The sequence below is a fragment of the Artibeus jamaicensis genome, unplaced genomic scaffold (genome assembly GCF_021234435.1).
Source record: "Artibeus jamaicensis isolate MK-2021 breed Jamaican fruit bat unplaced genomic scaffold, CSHL_Jam_final scaffold_916, whole genome shotgun sequence".
Lineage (NCBI taxonomy): Eukaryota > Metazoa > Chordata > Mammalia > Chiroptera > Phyllostomidae > Artibeus > Artibeus jamaicensis.
The window spans coordinates 24,732,546-24,750,333 of NW_026522059.1; the positions used below are offsets into that span (position 1 = coordinate 24,732,546).

The 17,788-nt window shown below is 32.3% G+C and overlaps 1 protein-coding gene across 15 annotated transcripts in view; it reads right to left on the bottom strand.

The window, feature by feature from the left end:
- The window catches only part of RIMS2 (regulating synaptic membrane exocytosis 2), a 470,156-nt gene that overhangs the window by 195,692 nt on the left and 256,676 nt on the right, over positions 1-17,788 (bottom strand). For all 15 annotated transcript variants that reach the window (XM_053661100.1, XM_037133385.2, XM_037133387.2 and 12 more), the window contains 3 exons: positions 17,610-17,781; positions 15,216-15,369; positions 4,864-4,932 (listed from right to left, as the gene is read on the bottom strand). In XM_053661100.1, coding sequence (XP_053517075.1) covers positions 4,864-4,932; positions 15,216-15,369; positions 17,610-17,781 — 395 coding nt within the window. The remainder of the gene's footprint in view (positions 1-4,863; positions 4,933-15,215; positions 15,370-17,609; positions 17,782-17,788) is intronic.

The following is a 17,788-nucleotide window of genomic DNA, read 5'->3' on the forward strand; positions in this document are numbered from 1 at the left end:
CAGAAACCTGAGAATAAAAATACGACAAACTAGAGGAGGAAATTGCCCCATGACTCGATACACTTACACAGAGTCTATTAGCAGTGATATTAGTCAGATGAGTCCTCAAGAGCACTGATACGTGGCAGATGGAGAGAAAGTAAAACGGATTTTAAGTTGGTAGAAAAATAGCACTTCCATGTGAGGCAGCAGTGGGGAAATAGTAGTAGAGGTGAGTTTGATGCAAATTATATATATCTAATATGTCATAGGTCTGTAATGGAAAAGACCCGAAATTTCGGAGCAGAAAGTGAGAGTATCATCACCACCTCTATTCATCATGCTCATCATGACGACTATTAACTGATCTTTTACTATGTTCCAGATACACTGCAGGTACAGTGTTCTGCTTCAGCACATTTCAGAAATAAACTCAGACACGGTATTAGTTTACAGGTGATTTTTCCCAATATGTTAAAATTTCATGGTATTATCTCAGGTTCCCTAAAAGCAGAGCAAAAGAGTTAAACACTTAGGTGTACATAAATAATTAGAGGAGGCTCTCAGGAGAAGGGAATTATAAGAGCAGAGGAGGGTGTAAGAAGAAATTAAGCAAAAATGTGGTCTTGGTCTGATTCTACTGGAGGCTCTAGGACATAAATATAGCTAGTGGCACAACTTTGGAGTATGACAATTAGTAATGGCAACAAACTACACAGAAAGATTCAATACATTCATTGATTCAACAAATATTTGTGAGTACATATACATGCCAGGTGTTATTCTGTGTGCTACAGTGAGCACCACAAACAAAAAGACTTGCCCTGCCCTGGCTGGTGTGGCTCAGTGGTTGAGTGCTGGCCTGTGAATCAAAGAGTCACTGGTTCAATTCCCAACTGGGGCACGTGACTGGGTTGCAGGCCTGGACCCCAGTAGGGGGCGCATAAGAGGCAGACATACACTGATGTTTCTCTCCCTCTTAAAAAAAAAGACTTGCCTTTATGAAGCTTAAATTCCAGTTGATGAGTAACAGAGACTATTAAAAGCTCAACAAGTATTATATAATATCCTTGAAGGTGATTAGGTGCCATGAGGAAACTAGAATAGGGTAAAGGAAGATAAAAAAATTCCAGAGATTCCGAGATGGCTACAGAGTACGTGGAAACTACACTCGTTGGTACTGGAGTCAACCATATTTACTGCCAAATTATAGAGCAATAAACCTGAATAACCAAACGAAGCGCAGCTGAACTGAAATATAGCCAAGGATTTACAGAAGAAGCCACATAGAGACTGGTAAGAAGGGTGGAGCCATGGAAAAGGGGCGGTCCCTGAGCTCACAGTGCTCTGGCAGCCCGGAAGCTGGAAAGTGATCTCAGCTGCAAAACTCCTTCCCTCTATGAGTGTGGGGTCTCAATGCCACATAGGGATCCCGAATCCAAAGCCAGAGAACTGGGGAAAAAAAGCCTGCATAGCATCTGCTGGTAAAAATCACTAGAAATTCATTTCAAATGGGTGAGAAGAGTGTCTTCTAGAGACCCAGGTGCCACCCTCCCAGGGTCAAGCACTCCTATTGTTACAGCACCAGCCTGGGGAGTTTCTTTACTTTTCATACATCCATCCCCTAGGAGGTGAAGGCTGTACCACTAAGAATGAGATGTAAGACAAGGTTTACCAATTTGGAGAGGGGGAAATAACAGCATTTCAGGCATGCAGGTAGGCACACAATTATACAAGCAGAAAAGAATCCTGAGACAGCCATTAGAACTGTTGATGGAGATCTGAGTCATTTATATTATATAGAGTATAAATATAAATGTATATATACAGAAAAAGACATCTGACTATGGAGTTTAAGGGAGACTAGGGAGAAAAGGAAGAGAGACAATGCAGTCACATTAGAGAATAAAAAGAAATATATAGTTTTAAAATAATATTCATGATTAATAATGTAAAATACTACTCAGAAATGATATAAAATGAGTAGTGGTAATAGATAATTAACTTGGGAAATCAAAAGTCTATAGTGATTTTTAAGGGCTAATTATCAAAACCCTTTTCTATCTTCCCCATGGAAAATAAATTATTTAGGTTTACATATTGTTTCAGGTCAGAGTGCAAAATAATACTAAAATGTTATGTGACTATGATTAATATTGTGTATATTTCACTTATTCACATTTTTTTCAAAGAATAGTTGCCCTGTAACTATTCTTACTCCCCCTACTCTGTATACCGTGGGGGCAAAATCCAGGCGGTTACCAGAGAGAAAGATGCAGGGAGGTGGCAAAGGGTAAAGGGAGTCGAATTTGTGGGCATTGAAAGAGGTTTGACTTTGGGTGGTAAACACAATATGCAATATACAGATGATGTACCATAGAATTACACACCTGAAACCTATGTAATTTTATTAACCAGTGCCACTCCAATAAAATTCAATTTAAAAATTTAAATATTTATGCCTGGAATTGCTTCCCTGAGAAACTTAAATTTCAGTATCAATCAAAATTTCAATTTATGTTGAAGAATAATATTAGCAATGGAAATATCAAAATTATGAGATAGCCAGAATAAGCAAATACAGAACCCCTGGAAAGTACTATTCCTGGAATAGTTAATTTTCAAAATATCTATCTTGCAAACATAGAAAAAATAAAGTTGCCAAAATTGTTAATTATTGAGAAAGGACAGCATAGGTTAAAAAGGGTTATGAATAGTTATAACTGACACTCTAAATATGCCAGATATGAAGTCTGCAACTAGAAATAATCTTTGAATATGGGCAAGAGAGTATTAGCAGATTTGCTGGTGTATTAACTTTTACTAGTTGTGTAAAATGCTAATTAATGTGGGTAATGAGGGGAGATGGTGTAGTATATATGCAATTCACATTTTAAATGCCTTGAGAACAATTTCACAAAGAATATCATTATTTTCTTGATCTGGCAGTCAAATTATCTGATAAACTATTGACTGAAGCATTTATTCTCTTGAAACTAGTTTTAATGATGGATCTTAAAAGAAGCATAAAAGAAAATGTGAAAAATTTCATGAGAATTAGCATACATTTAAGTCCTAGTTATCATGATAGTTATGTAAATGTAATTGGTACTTCACTTACTAATGTTACAAACCTATGAAAAAAATAACATTTCAGAAACCACAATACCATAATTATAATTTTTACATTCATAGAAAATAAAGATGGCTTCAAGTTTCTATATAGACACAGAATCCAAAAATTTGAAGCCATCTCTGTATAATTTTGATGAACTTTATAACCAGGATTACAGTATTGTAGTTTCTTTTATTTTTATTTTTATTTAGTTATTTTTCAAGTACAGTTTGAGTACAGTTTTTCTGTTTGTAGTTTCTGAAATGTTAACTTTCAAATGTATTATTAAAACTGTCTCAAAATAACACTTCCTTTCAAAATAGCAAAATAAAGGATACTGCATCGCAATCTTCTCAATGGATTATTAAATGATTTGCTGTGTAGTCTGTCCATACACAGAAAGAATAATGTTGAAAGTAAGAATAATTTTTTTATGATGTTCAAAAACAATGAATCTGAGTAAATAAATCCTTTGACTTATTCAGGCTTTCTAAACACTATTTGGCAACAAAAACAAAAACAACGACAAATTCCAAATAACAAAAGATACCTATAAAGCTCTTTTCCAAAAAGTGCTATTTCTTTACCAGAATGGAAAAATAGTAAAATGATCATATTTTTTGCATTCTGAAAAAAGAAAATGAAAAAATTGAGATATGCCAAAAATGGCATTAAGATGAAAAAGTTCAATTATCTGGAGGAAAATTTTTTGAGTAAAAAAATATGATGTCACTAGATATTTAGTAAATAGAAAAAGTGGGAAATTAATTATTGAAGGTATAGAATACAACAGGAAAAAATTATAATGATCCTGAAACTAGAGACCAGAGGAAATATTTTTCAAAACCATTTTAAAGAGGTTTAATTCACAAACCATAACACATGAAAATGACTTAATGCAGTAAATTAATATTATTTATTGTGATTTATTACAATAGTAAATTAATATATTGCTCACCCTTAGTGAAAAAATTATTGCTAAAAGATATAGTTAATTTTTAAAAAGTAGTACCCTGATAGTATGTTGACACAACTCTGATAAAAACTGCCAAAAAAGTAATAATTCTTAGCAAGCACTGATGCAACTGTGGCATGGTTTACACATAACAGAACATATTTCTTCAAGGTAAAAATAGTCATACACTTGAAATTTGTTGGGCTAATTTCCTTTGAAGGAGAAGAGAAGCATTTTTACAATATTAAGAATACAGTGATATGCATTTTTTCCAGAATTTATTTTTTTAACGGTCGCTTATCTAAATTTTAAATCATCAGATAATACACAATAATAAATTAGCAAATATTTTAAATGATAATACAGTAATTTCAAAATATAACTGTACCTGATACTTAACAATGAAAAAAGTTTTCAAAATAGCTTATTCAAATATTTGACATATTTGGGTATGCTGGTGATGTCAAAAAGATTTTATTCTTTTTTACATTGTTAGCACAGTATATAAAGAAGTTTCAATTACTATACAGTAACTCCTCAAAATTATAGTGCACTCCTTGTTACTTAGTAGTTTAAAATAGGGAATGTATAAATATTCACTTATCTGAATATTTCCACAAGGATATTCAATCTAACAACTGATCCAGATGTTCCAGCAATGTACCTATTCAGGAGTTTAAACTACCATAGGCTGTTTTTGAAGGGATGAGGAGACAAGCTATTTCTCCCTCATTTTATCTGTCTACCTATCTGCTAGTAAATAATAATGAATTCCTTCCATTTTATCACTATAAAATAATTTTGAAATTCTTACCTGATACTACACCAATTCCATCATCACAGTCATAGTCAGAGACTTCGCTATCACTGATTCTCTTTGACCCTAGAAAGCAAACAGCAGTGATTAAAATTGCTGATTACTAATGAAAACAAAATACCCTCACCAACCTGAAAAATAAATGAAAGGACTTTGAATGGAATTTAAGAACAGGAAACTTAAAGAGAAGGAAAGTCACTATGAGCTCACAAACATATTTTTATACATACTTAATGATGCAGGTATATTATTCTTGAGATATATAAGATAAAGCTCCTAAATGACTTAAAGCTTGAAATGATATAAAATATCAAATAATATATGTAAGTGGCTTGATACTGATTAATAAAATCTACTTGACAAAAGCTAAGTCAAGTAGCTAAATCAAGTAAGTTTAAGATGCTTTAGACCAAGGCACCCAAGTCTAGGTAAATTTTAAAACTTCAACATGTTATTTCAAAAGCATTCATGTATCTTTCTAACATGCATGTCTAATAAATTAAGTATACCTAGTTATTTATTTTTCACATTCAGGGAGAGGAAGCATAATTTAAGACAACTCAAACATCCCTTTTGAATTATTACTTTAGCTGTTTTCTATGGTTTTGAGAAGAAAATTTAAAATCAGTCATCCACAAACTGACAAATACATCTAGATTTTGTACTGTATTATGTTTTTCTAAGAAATAGCCTAAGAGAGAACAGTAAAAATTATTATAATTCAGAAGCTCCATGTGTGTGTTTTCATTGCAAAACAAACCTGTAACAAAATTTTCAAATGTTAATTTGAAATTCATAGTCTGGCAAAAAGCATTGATCTAAATTAAGCAGAACTTCTCTAGCTAAAGCAGACCATCTCCAAACTTAAATATGAAATATACCACATATATAAATATGTTATATTTTACTTGTTAATATCTCTTCTCTCTGCATGTGTCTTAGCAATAGGTTCACCGAACAACAGAATTAATTAAAGCACTTAATCAAAGGAGAATACATTTAGTGATCAATAAAAAGAGTATTGCTATTTTAAAAAAATAACTTGTTTTATCTACTTGCATTACATGTTGTTCATTAAACAGACTAAACCCAAGTATCAGAAAATAAATGTTTTCCTGTAGGTTTATGAAACATTGAGAGCTCATATTGTGTAAGATGTCTAAAACAGCAATATTTAAATGTTCCAGAGATGCCTTCCATTATTAGAAATACCCTACACACTTTTTTTCTTTGTTTGAATCCTTACCCTCTTGGGAAAGGAAGAGTCTTTGTTGCCAGGAACTGAATTCTTATTTTTCTCCTTTTAATATTTAGGTAGAAGAAACCTATCTGTTTTTATCATGTGGTCTCACTGAATGACCTCACTATTTTCCTTCTATAATTTTATGTTCCTAAACTTCATACCTAATCAAATATGAAGCTTTTATAACTCCAAATAATTTGCAAACTACAATGATCTGACAACAGCCCAAGAGAAGTGGCATATAAGGGCTTACAGAATTAGGACATACATTCTAAACAGACTTAGGAGTGAGGAAAGAGAACACAGATGAAGCTATTGAGAGAGTTAAGAAGAACTGTTACATTTCTATCAAGATTTCACCTTGTAAATGTTCAAGAAAAGGATAATAATTAGTTTCATACACTGCATATATTACAAAGCATAATGATCACATGATTTTGAAATTGGTCAAGAATTGCATTGGCTTCTGGTATAAGATAACAATGACACCAATAAAAACTAAGTTCATTTTATCAGCTTTTGTGAGTGGTCTGTGCGCATGCAAGCTTGGAGGTGAGGATAGAGAATGTATGTGGATTAAATGTTTATTCCTTCCAAATCTTATTGGTTACTCTCCTGATGGAAATCTTGATCTATATTGCTATTAATTCTATAGAGGTTAAATATATTTCAATTTTTCTGTTTGGATGTTATCTTTTCACATTCTGTTGAATTCAAGAAGTCAAGTTTAATGTCATTGAATATACTTATCTTCTCTTTTAAAGGAAGTGTTTTCAAAAGAACCATGAGGTTCCAGACATGATGGAGGCATAGGTAGATACACTTCACTTCTTGCACAATGAAAAGAAGGGTAACAACCAACTTAAAAGCAAAAAACAACCAGAACTGCCAGAGAATTGACTGTATGGCAGTCCAACAACCAATGAGTTAAGGGAGAAACTTTCATCCAGACCAGTAAGAGGGGTGGAGATGGGGAGCCAGGGCAGAGAAGATGCAGGGCAAAGCGGTGGCTGGTGAATTGGGAGGTCCCACATTCAAGTGTGGATAAACCAGGAGAAAAAACTGGGGAGCAAGACAGACCACACAACCCAGGGTTCCAGTTGCATGACATCATAATTAAATTATCCAAGATTAAAGATAAGGAGAGAATCTTAGAAGCAGTAAGAGAAAAGGAGACAGTTACCTACAAAGGAGTGCCCATAAGACTGTCAGTTGATGTCTCAAAAGAAACCTTGTAGGCAAGAAGGGGCTGGAAAGAAGTATTCAAAGTCATAAAAGGCAAGGACCTACATCCAAGGTTATTCTAACCAGCAAAACTTTCATTTAGAATTGAAGGGCAGATAAAGTGCTTCCCAGATAAGGGAAAGTTAAAGGAGTTCATCATCACCAAGCTATTATTGTATGAAATGCTAAAGGGACTTATCTATGAAAAAGAAGAAGATCAAAACTATGAAGAGTAAAATCACAACAAACTCACAACTATCAACAACTGAACCTAAAAACAAAAACAAACTAAGCAAATGACTAGAACAGGAACAGAATCACAGAAATGGAGATCACATGGAGGGATATTAGTAGGTAGGGAGAGGGGAGAGAATGGGGGGAAAAGTACAGGGAATAAGAAGCATAAATGGTAGGTAGAAAATAGACAGGGGTAGGTTAAGAATAGTACAGGAAATGGAGAAGTTAAAGAACATATGTACAACAAATGGACATGAACTAAAGGGTGAGTGCTAGAGGGAAGGGGGTACAGGGCAGAGAGAGAGAGAGGGTAGAAAAAATGAAACTGTACATAATCAATAAAACATACTTTAAAAAAGTATTTTCATTGTCTTGTTTATGAAATTTTCCCTAAGCTTATGAGCAGAGAGATATTCTTTTATATTCTCTTATGAGTTTAAAACCTGTCATAAAAGTAAATGTATCCTATCTGCTATGGTGTTTGATGCTCTATTTTTTTCTCGCATGGGCTATCCATAAACCAGTAACTATCTTTGTTATTATAACATTATACTACTGAAAAGCAAATCCATCATATCCTGGATTTTATCCTTTGCTCTGCCATATCAACTTTAGATTAGGCTGTCAAACTGTACAAAGACATTACACCGAAATTTTTATTTTAACTGCTGTCGATCAATTCCTCAATTGATGAAAATTTAGCATGTCGTATAGCACTGTATTACTAAACATCACAAGGCATTCTCTCCACTTAAATATCTATGAAATTTTTAATTTTAGTCATTCAAACTTTCCACATTTATTGGCTTTATCTTTTGTACCTTATGATTTCCATTGCTATACAAAATCCTGTTAAAAGTATGTTTTCTATCCTAATCACTCATGTAAAGAAATATAATTTTATTGTAAAATAATATTGACCATAATGTTTAACTCTGTCTCTATCTCATTTTTTTACATCCAATACATTTATTATAGTTTAATTTGAATTTTCCTATGTAAACAATCTTTTCTTCCCAATCTTAATGAGTTTTTATTTTTCTAGTCTTTCTATGCTGATAGGTACAATACTGGAAATAAACAGAGAAATTTTACATTCTCTTCTAAATTCTGATTTTAATAAATTTTTTCTAGTATTTCCCCACTAAAAATTATATCTGGTGAAGTTACATTTTATCAGATTGAAACATGTTTCTTAAATTTAGAGATATTTCATTAAGGACTTTGCATTTTTATTTATAGTTCTACTGCCCCAATGAGAAAATCAGAATTAATTCATTTTTTAAAAATTCTCTGGGAGAATTTGTGTAAGGTTGTAAAATTTTTGGTTTTTGAAATTTTGATAGAACCTGTCAAAAACTATAATGGCCTGGTATTTCCTTTGTGGGAATATTTTAAATTATTCTATTTTTTCAGCAGATGTAGAAAGACTTACTGATTCAAGGTCTTGGTCAGACTAGTTAAATGTCAGTTTTACTGAGCTTTTTGAAATACAGTCATGGGTCTTGCTTTTTTTTTTAATGCAGTCTAACAATCTCTCATAAATATTTCTCCAAGCAATTCAAATCTCTATTATTAAATGTTTAAAATTGATAGTCTCTTGAATCAATTTATCCCTTTATTATTACAACATAACCTCCTTTATCCTTGTTAATATTCTTTGCTTTAATATAATTTGTATGACATTAATGCACACATTCCATATTTCTTTTAATTAGTTTTACTGTGGTATATCTTTTCCATTAAACCTCTCTGTCTTTTTGTATTTTAAATGGGTTTCTTACAGGCAGTAATTGGCTCCTTTTGCCTTTTAAAAAATGCAACCTTTCAATTTCTGCCTCTTAATTGGAGGTATTTTGGTTATTTACATTTAATATGATCATTGAGTTGTTTGGTTTACATCTATTAACTTGCTGTTCACATTCTATTTGTCCTATCTGTTCTTTGTTCCTTTGAATCCACTTTCAATAGGGATGTGGAGGCTGTGTAAAAAAGCTGAAGGCATTGAGAAGTACACATTGCAAGTTACAGAAGAGTCATGGGATGTAAAATACAGCATAGAAAATTGAGTCAATAATATCATAATAACTATGTATGGTGCCCATTGGATACAAAATTACCAGGGAAAGCACTTTGTAAAGCATATGATTGGCTAGTCACTATGCTATACAACTGAAACTAATACAAAATAATAACATCGAATGTAAACTATAATGTAAACTGTAGAGAGGAGGCAAATGGAAACTCGACTTGAGGTGTGTTGTGGACTGTGCGCCTGAAACCTGTATAATTTTGTTAACCAGTGTCACCCTGATCAACTTAATAAAAAAAAATAAATGTTGTAAAAAAATTAAAATTCTTTTAAAAGACTGACATTAAAAAAGAAAAAAGAATAAAGTTCAGAAGTTTCACTATATGTACATAGTCTTTTTAATAAATATCCATACATTGAATAAGTTTTAATCCCTACCTCACACAATATACAAAAATCAATTCCACATGAATTACAGATTTAATTATAAGAAAAAACTGATTCAGGAAAAAAACCATAGGAACATATCACTGTGATCTCCAAGAATATAAATATTTTTTCTTTTATAGATCAAACCAGAAAAGCAGTAATGCTAAAAAAAAACCCCAAAACTAAAATACATTAAAATTAAAAACTTTTGTTGATTAAAAATCCCATTAAAGACTGAAAAGGCTAGCTATAGAGAATATATCTACAATACATTTATCTTATAAAGATTTGAAATCTGTAATTAAAAAATGAAAATGCTCATAAATCAATTAAAAAGACAGAACACAAAAGAAAAGTTGGCAAGAAATGTGACTAAGCTCTCTGTAAAAGAAAATAATATAGAAGTAGTCAATTAACCTATGAAGAGATTACTAGAAAAAATTATTAGAGAAATTCTAATTAAATCCGCAATGAGATAACACTGCACCCTCTGCTTCTGAAATTGATAGTCTAAACCAACTGACTCTCCTGTCAGTAATAATTATTAATTCTGGACAAAATATTTCAATAAAAAGCTGTTTAAAGATACCACAGAACAAACAAATGTAGGCAAATATTGGTGATATGAGCTTTGAAATAAGGAATGTATATATTTTAACTAGTATTTCCTCTAATGGTCATCCCAGTTTGGTTCACCACAGGAGAGTTACAATTCAAGCAAAAAGCCTCTGTCTTACCAGGCTGAGGAACCACAGTTCAGAGTTCAGAGTTGTCAGAACAGCTAGAATTGTGGGGCAAATACTAGAAAGGAGGGAGCCAGAAAAGAAGGGACCCAAAACTTACAGACAATGGCCCCTCAAATTTTTGCCTGAATGGTGAACTGCAGAGGAAACCCACCCAGTAGAAAGCCAATAGTTGAAAGGCGAAAAGATCTGCAAGGGTATTTCAACAACTTCCCGATACACAGGATACACAGTTTGGAGTTTAAGTCCCCCTATATTATAGAATTTTGGCCAACATATTAGACTTCACACAGGAAGTTCATACCTTAGAAATAAGAACCACAAACCGTATTAAGGATTATGCCTTAGAACTAAGGAAAGAACAAAAACATAGCCGCCCTAACATATGTTTCTTCGATTTTAGGTGGTCCTTTAGTAATTTCACTGTTTGTTAAAATAAAACAAAACATTCTTCAAAATGTACAATAGAATCTCTAAAATGTATTAAATACAATGTCCAATACAAAATAAAAATTAGTAGATGTATAACATATATGTGTATGTGATATTCAAAGGAAGGAAAGAGAAATATAAGTAGAGCCACAGAAGACTAAAATGTTGGAATTAGCAGACTTCAAAATAAATACTATCAATATATAAAGAGTTTACAGGACAATGTACATATCTCATATATACAATGTATATTATACATTTAATGTATCTAAAATGTATATGTATGCATACACACAGATATATAATAAAAATGGTAATTTCAGAAAGAATATAGAAACTTCTAAGAAAACCAAATATTTTAAAAAAAACATAAACAAGAAAAAACACCAAATATAATACCTAAAATGAAAAAATATAGTTTACTTAATAATCTAATTCATAGAATGTTTTTATAGAAAATTGGACAATGTCAGAGAAAATATCTGTCAACTTGAAGAGAGATGAATAAATATAATAATTAAAACTGAAGACAAAAAAAGAATTAAAAAAATAAACAGAGACTCAGTAACCTGTGGAACAATGTCGAGAGGTATGTATGTGTATATATAAGTGTTATCCTAGAAAAAAAGAAGTCAATTAGGTAGAGAATTAGAAGAAATGTTGGCCAGAAATTCCCCCACATACCTGAAACCCTAAGAAAACTGTACTATGAAATCATGTAGCTTGTATCTTACACCTCTCTCACCAGCATCATTTTGGTTTTGTCTCAATCATTTGTTTCAATTCACTTTTCTTTGTAGTCAAGGGGTTGAATGAAAATATAGTAGTCAGAATGTTTTCTATTTTAAAAAGTGAAAGGGTGATAATGTTAAATTTTACTAAGAATTAACATCTGAGAATTTAAGAAGATGAATCTGGTTGATATGAGACAAAGAAAAACTGAAGGATGAAATGAAAGAAATCTCTGGCTGAACCTTTCTAGTTCAAATGTTATGACAATAATTAATATCAGGTAATAAATTTACAAATAAGTTCAGTTATGTTAAGAAAAGATCTTCTCCTTAGGACACTATACAACTTTAAATGAAAAGAGTAAAGAATATAAAACAAAACCTACACTTTCCAAAATAATCAGTGTTTCTGTAAGATTAATGAATAAAATTGCTCATCACTGAATCAAAAATAAAATTATGTAAAAATGGAAGATATTTTGCAATCTTTAAAAGCAGCCTTTACTTCTCTTTGATGCATTTAATTAGCTCCAGTCTCCCTTATACATTTTCCAAAATAGGCACTATTCCTTCATTCCTTCGGTAATATCAAAAGAACATCAGGGATGGAAGCAAGCAAGAGTAGCTTGAAGAAAAGTGTAGGAAATGTTACTTCCTCACCAAAATTTTGAATTCTTCTCATCTAATTTCTTTCAGACTTTGGAGTAGTGAGAATATGACCATTTCTAGAGATGTTTAAATACATAAACCTTCTTATTTCACTACATGCAGAAATAACACTGTAAGAAGTCATGTATTTCAAACACTTTATCTATCCCTTTATGTGGGGAATAATTCAAAGTTTATAATCAAAGTTGTCTGAACTTCCATCTCAAAAGGATTTTTAAAAAATATTTACATGAAACAATTATTTTTAGAATGGTTTTAATATATTTCCTCATGATAAGAAACTTATAAATTATTAATGTCCATGTAAATGAAATACTGCTTTGAATTATTCGATTCTACAAATTTAAAATAGGAAACCATGAGTGGAAATAGCAGAATTCCTTCATTGCCATTTATTCACTTTAAATATCAGTAAATATCAAGTACATTAAAAAGAGTCATAGTCTCATAATGACATTCTCAGCCTCAAAGATTAAATTACTAAAACATGTGGATTTAAGGAATACATATGGGACTATTACACATTTAAAAACTTATCAGACATTATATACCATCAAATAAGTTAACCATCACCTTTGACAATACAAAACATATTTATAAGTAAATATAGTATTTTACTCTTTATATAAAGAAAAACCATAGAAAAGGTTTCTGTCATCAGTAAATCTTTAAAATAATTAATATATTTCTTTATTCATACTCTAACTGAATCTATCATTGATGACTGTTATATCCTTAGCCAATGGTAATGTCCTTCATTTGACTATTCCTAAGTATTATTTCCTAATCTTTGTTTCTCTTATGCTTATGTACCTATTTTTACCTATCTTCAGATCTACACAGCTAATAAATTATAATAACATTTTAGATGTAAAACACCAAATTTAGCCATATGTTCAAACACTGAGAATTAATTTTATTCTGATATTGTATAACATAAAGCTATTATTAATGATTAAATAACAATAGCCATTTGAGAATGGAAAATGTTAAAAGTTGCAAAATGACTGAATTAATTGCATGTGAATCCATAATACATACAGCTACCTGGAAAGTACTCTCTTCTCATTGTTCCTTACATACACTATTCTTAATTAGCTAGGAAGGAAAAAATAATGAAAACTGTTGGCAGACTTAAGTATCAGATAGTGAGAGTCATCAAGCCTACTCTTTACTGCAATAACAGCTAAAGGAATGGATATAAGGCCAATCTTGTAAGAAAGAGCAATGTTGGCCAGCAAAGCAGCCTATAAAGTTAAACCATAAAAATTAGTACACAATGAGTTAACTAGTAGCTTTCACATAGTAACCCATCATCCTATGTTGTGATTTAGTGACAAATGTACTGAGTACAGGGTCCAAAAAGATTGGACACTGTAAAATTAATACACATAAAATTTATGGTAATATAATTAGTAAATTATGACAACAAATGATGCTGTAATGGCAATTGCAAATAAGCATGGGTAGGTGTTTATTATGTGAGGAGGCTAAAAAAATGAACACTGTAAAATTAGTGCTCCATTAATACCATCCAAGTGTGAAAGACTGTATCTAATGAAAATAAAATCCTAGTCATGTGCAAGAACATTTTTAAAAGGGAAGAAGACAATTCTTTGCTCTAATTTTCTATTTGTCTAATAGCTGAATGATGTGTAATTTAGTCCTCTATTCAACTATCTAGTCCTCAATGTGCTACATGCAGGTATACTTCCCATGATTGACACATGGCATGACATCCATACTTATAAATTTACACTTCTGAAATCTGGTTAATGTCAATCAGTTCTCCACTACTTGACAACGATGTTGCTAAACCTGGAATGGACTGACTCCGCGCCGATGAAATTATCCCATGATCACTATCCAAAGCAACAAGTGCCCATCTCATCTTCCAATATCAGACACATGGGAAAGAAACTTGAGTTGTAAGAGCAGTAAGCCAAAAATGTTCAAATGGAAAACACTTCTGAGTTTCCTTTAAGATTCTCTGGATTGCTCTAATTCTGTTTTATGATTTGGATTATGTATAATTCAGAGTAAAATGCCAACACTGACAATAACAATAACAACAATAAAATCAGTTTATATTTCTGACATTAACTCTTATAATCATCCTGTAAAGAAGGCATTTTTTAAATGAAGAAATACAGATGATCTACCTCAAGTCATACAGCTCTCAAATGAGAAAATCAAAATTTAAACTCAGAGCCACCTGAATAAGTGCATAGTCATGGTTTCAAACACTATGCTATACTTACTATTTTACATATTCATAAAATACTTGGCACACTGAAGGTGGAAATCGTAATTTCAAGTATCTATAGCTATATGGCCAAATTCTACTACATTACTTATTTCTTTCACATATTTAAGATTCTAAGAGCCAAAAGTAAAAAACAACTGTTTCATTTGGAGTCATACTATAATGAGTGAATATTATAGGTGTGACCTCATTTTAGCGTCTCAAACAATTTAAAAGCATCAATAAAAGCTATGAAAACACTAAAATACATGTTAATACCCAAAGTGGTATCTTCAAATTTTATGTCATATATAGCATTCGAGATTGTCCAATAAAGACAGGGCAAATTTTACTGAAGACTTACTTTGCAACCTCCGCGTGGGGCTCTCTCCGTGGAGCTGCCGCCGTGGCATATGTGGGGAAGGACGGGGGAGTGGCAACGACGAGACGTCATGAGTCTGAAGTTTGTACCAGTGCGGCTCGTCATCTAATAACGCCGTTTCTAATTCAATCAAGATCTACGGAGCCAAGAGATAGAAACTGTTATATACCGATACTACAGAAATTCCCTTAAATGGTCTCATAACTCTCAAATTAGTGCTAACAGTAATACTGTTAAATCGAAAGCAAAGTAATGTTGCAAAATTTTTCATATGTTTTGACAATAATTAAATTAAAGGTGTTTATTTTGTAGACCCTTGATCAACCACCTCCTAGAGGCTGTTGAATTTCTACAACAGAAATAGCACTCATTCTTAGAAATCTGTAATAACAACTGATATATGTATATCACTTCATAATTTAAAAAGCATTTTCATTTTCATCCATTAATTTAGCCTTTTAAAAAACTCTAAATGAGGCGAAAAAAACAAATTAGAAGTGGTTTAAGATGCATTAAAAACCATATTATACATTATCTTAATTTTCAGAAAAAACTACTAGGTTGGTCTTGCTAGTCAACTTTTACAGATAAAAAATGTCAAGGGTCAAAGGTTTAAAATTGTCTAAGCTCACATCAGCTGGCAGATGAAAGGGCTTACTCAAATAAAACTCTGTATTCAACATCTCATGCTGCTAAGGAATCAAAACAGGAAAAATGGATTTTTTAAATTAACCATATTACTATATGGATTTTATAATATAAATATTTAATAAATTTAAAAAGGAAACCAGTCCATAAAAATAAATGGCACTTTTTATTTTAAGGGCCACAAGCAAACATGACAGTGCTTGTACTTAGGTACATGAGAACTGCTATGTGACAAGAAATCGTTATTAGCTGTGGGGGTTAAAGTAAAACAGCTAAGTTCTTTCATTCTTCCTACATTTTCCCTAGTTGTTTTCAAAATTATAGGCACTGCAATCCAAATGTTCACACACACACTTACTTAATCCTCATTAACCCTGAGTTGCATACTACTATCATTCCCAATTGGTTGAAGAGGAAACTGAAGGAGAAAATAGATTTAATAACTTGCTTAAGGATTCCAGTTAAGAAGTGGAAGTATCATAAATGCAGGCCAAGACAGCTGTCCTAGATTTTGCTTTGTGCAACTGATTTACTATTCTTTGATTTCTTAGCTACTGATGTTCAATTTAGTATTTCTATGGTTTGTTGGTTTTCCCAAGAAGTTACCATTTAATTGGTAAAATCAATCACTGAAAGGTGCTGAAAGCAGACAACTTAGTATGTTAATAGCTGGACAACTGCCTCTCATCTTGCCCCTCTCCAATTAATTCATTCTCCACATTACCTTAAAAATATTTTTCTCTAAAGCAAATGCAGTGAAGCCATTCTTTTAAAATCTATCATTGTTCCCAATTATCCACAAGCTAAAACCCAAACCTCTTAGTGTTTAACCTTCAAGACTCATTTCTTACCACTCTCTCTTCCAATTTCAAAACAGTTGTCCAAGAGCCTTTCAACTCTAATGTCTTATGTCTTCTACAGAAATTTCACTCCCCTTGACTTTGCTAAATTCTGCTTTCTCTGTGGAGCAAATATGTATTCCTATTGCATTACCCTGTAACAGCACCTGCATACTACGTTCCAAGTGCCTAGTCACTCGTCTGCATCCCCAGTGGACTACAAATTCCTTGAAGGAAGTAACATGCTGTATTCACCTTTGAAGCATCAGTCCCTAGCATATTATGGGTATAATAAAAGGCTTAAAAATACAGGAATAAATGATTGAGCTAAAAGTAGTACAGTTGGTTCAGTAAACTTATGATATGCCCACATTATAAAACAGCAACTTAGCAAAATACAAACCTACATCTTACTCAACCAGGAGACCTTTACAATAAGAATAAATGCAAAAATTATCACAGAGTGACAACTGTTTTTTATGACATTGTAAGTTTTATCTTAAAGCAGTAGCTAAATTCATTCCATTAGAGAAATTATGTTTACTTTTCAGATATTCAAAACAGAAGTGTCACTGACAGTCATATACGCGAATGTATTCAGGATGACGCGAACAGCCTAAGCTTTAAAGTAATTCCAGGCCCTGGCTGGTGTAGCTCAGTGGATTGAGCGCGGGGCTGCGAACCAGGCAATTGCGGTTCGATCCCAGTCAGGGCACATACCGGGGTCGCAGGCAGGTTCCCTGCAGGCTAGTTCCCAGCAGGGGACGCATGAAAGGCAACCATACATTGATGTTTCTCTCCCTCTCTCCTTCCTTTCCCCTCTAAAGATAAATAAATAAAATCTTTAAAAATTAAAAAAAATTTTAAAATTTAAAGTAATTTCAGATACCTCTCCTAAGAATTCACTTTCTTCCTCTCGAACTCGAGCTTGATCCCAAAGGGTAATTTCCAGCATTCGTTCCCGAAATTCTCTTCGGTGGACTGGAGAATAAATGAACGTTTGGTTCCATTTGGGTTCCAGTGTTTTCTTTACAGTTTTAGTTCTTCTCTTATTTTTATCACTAGGAA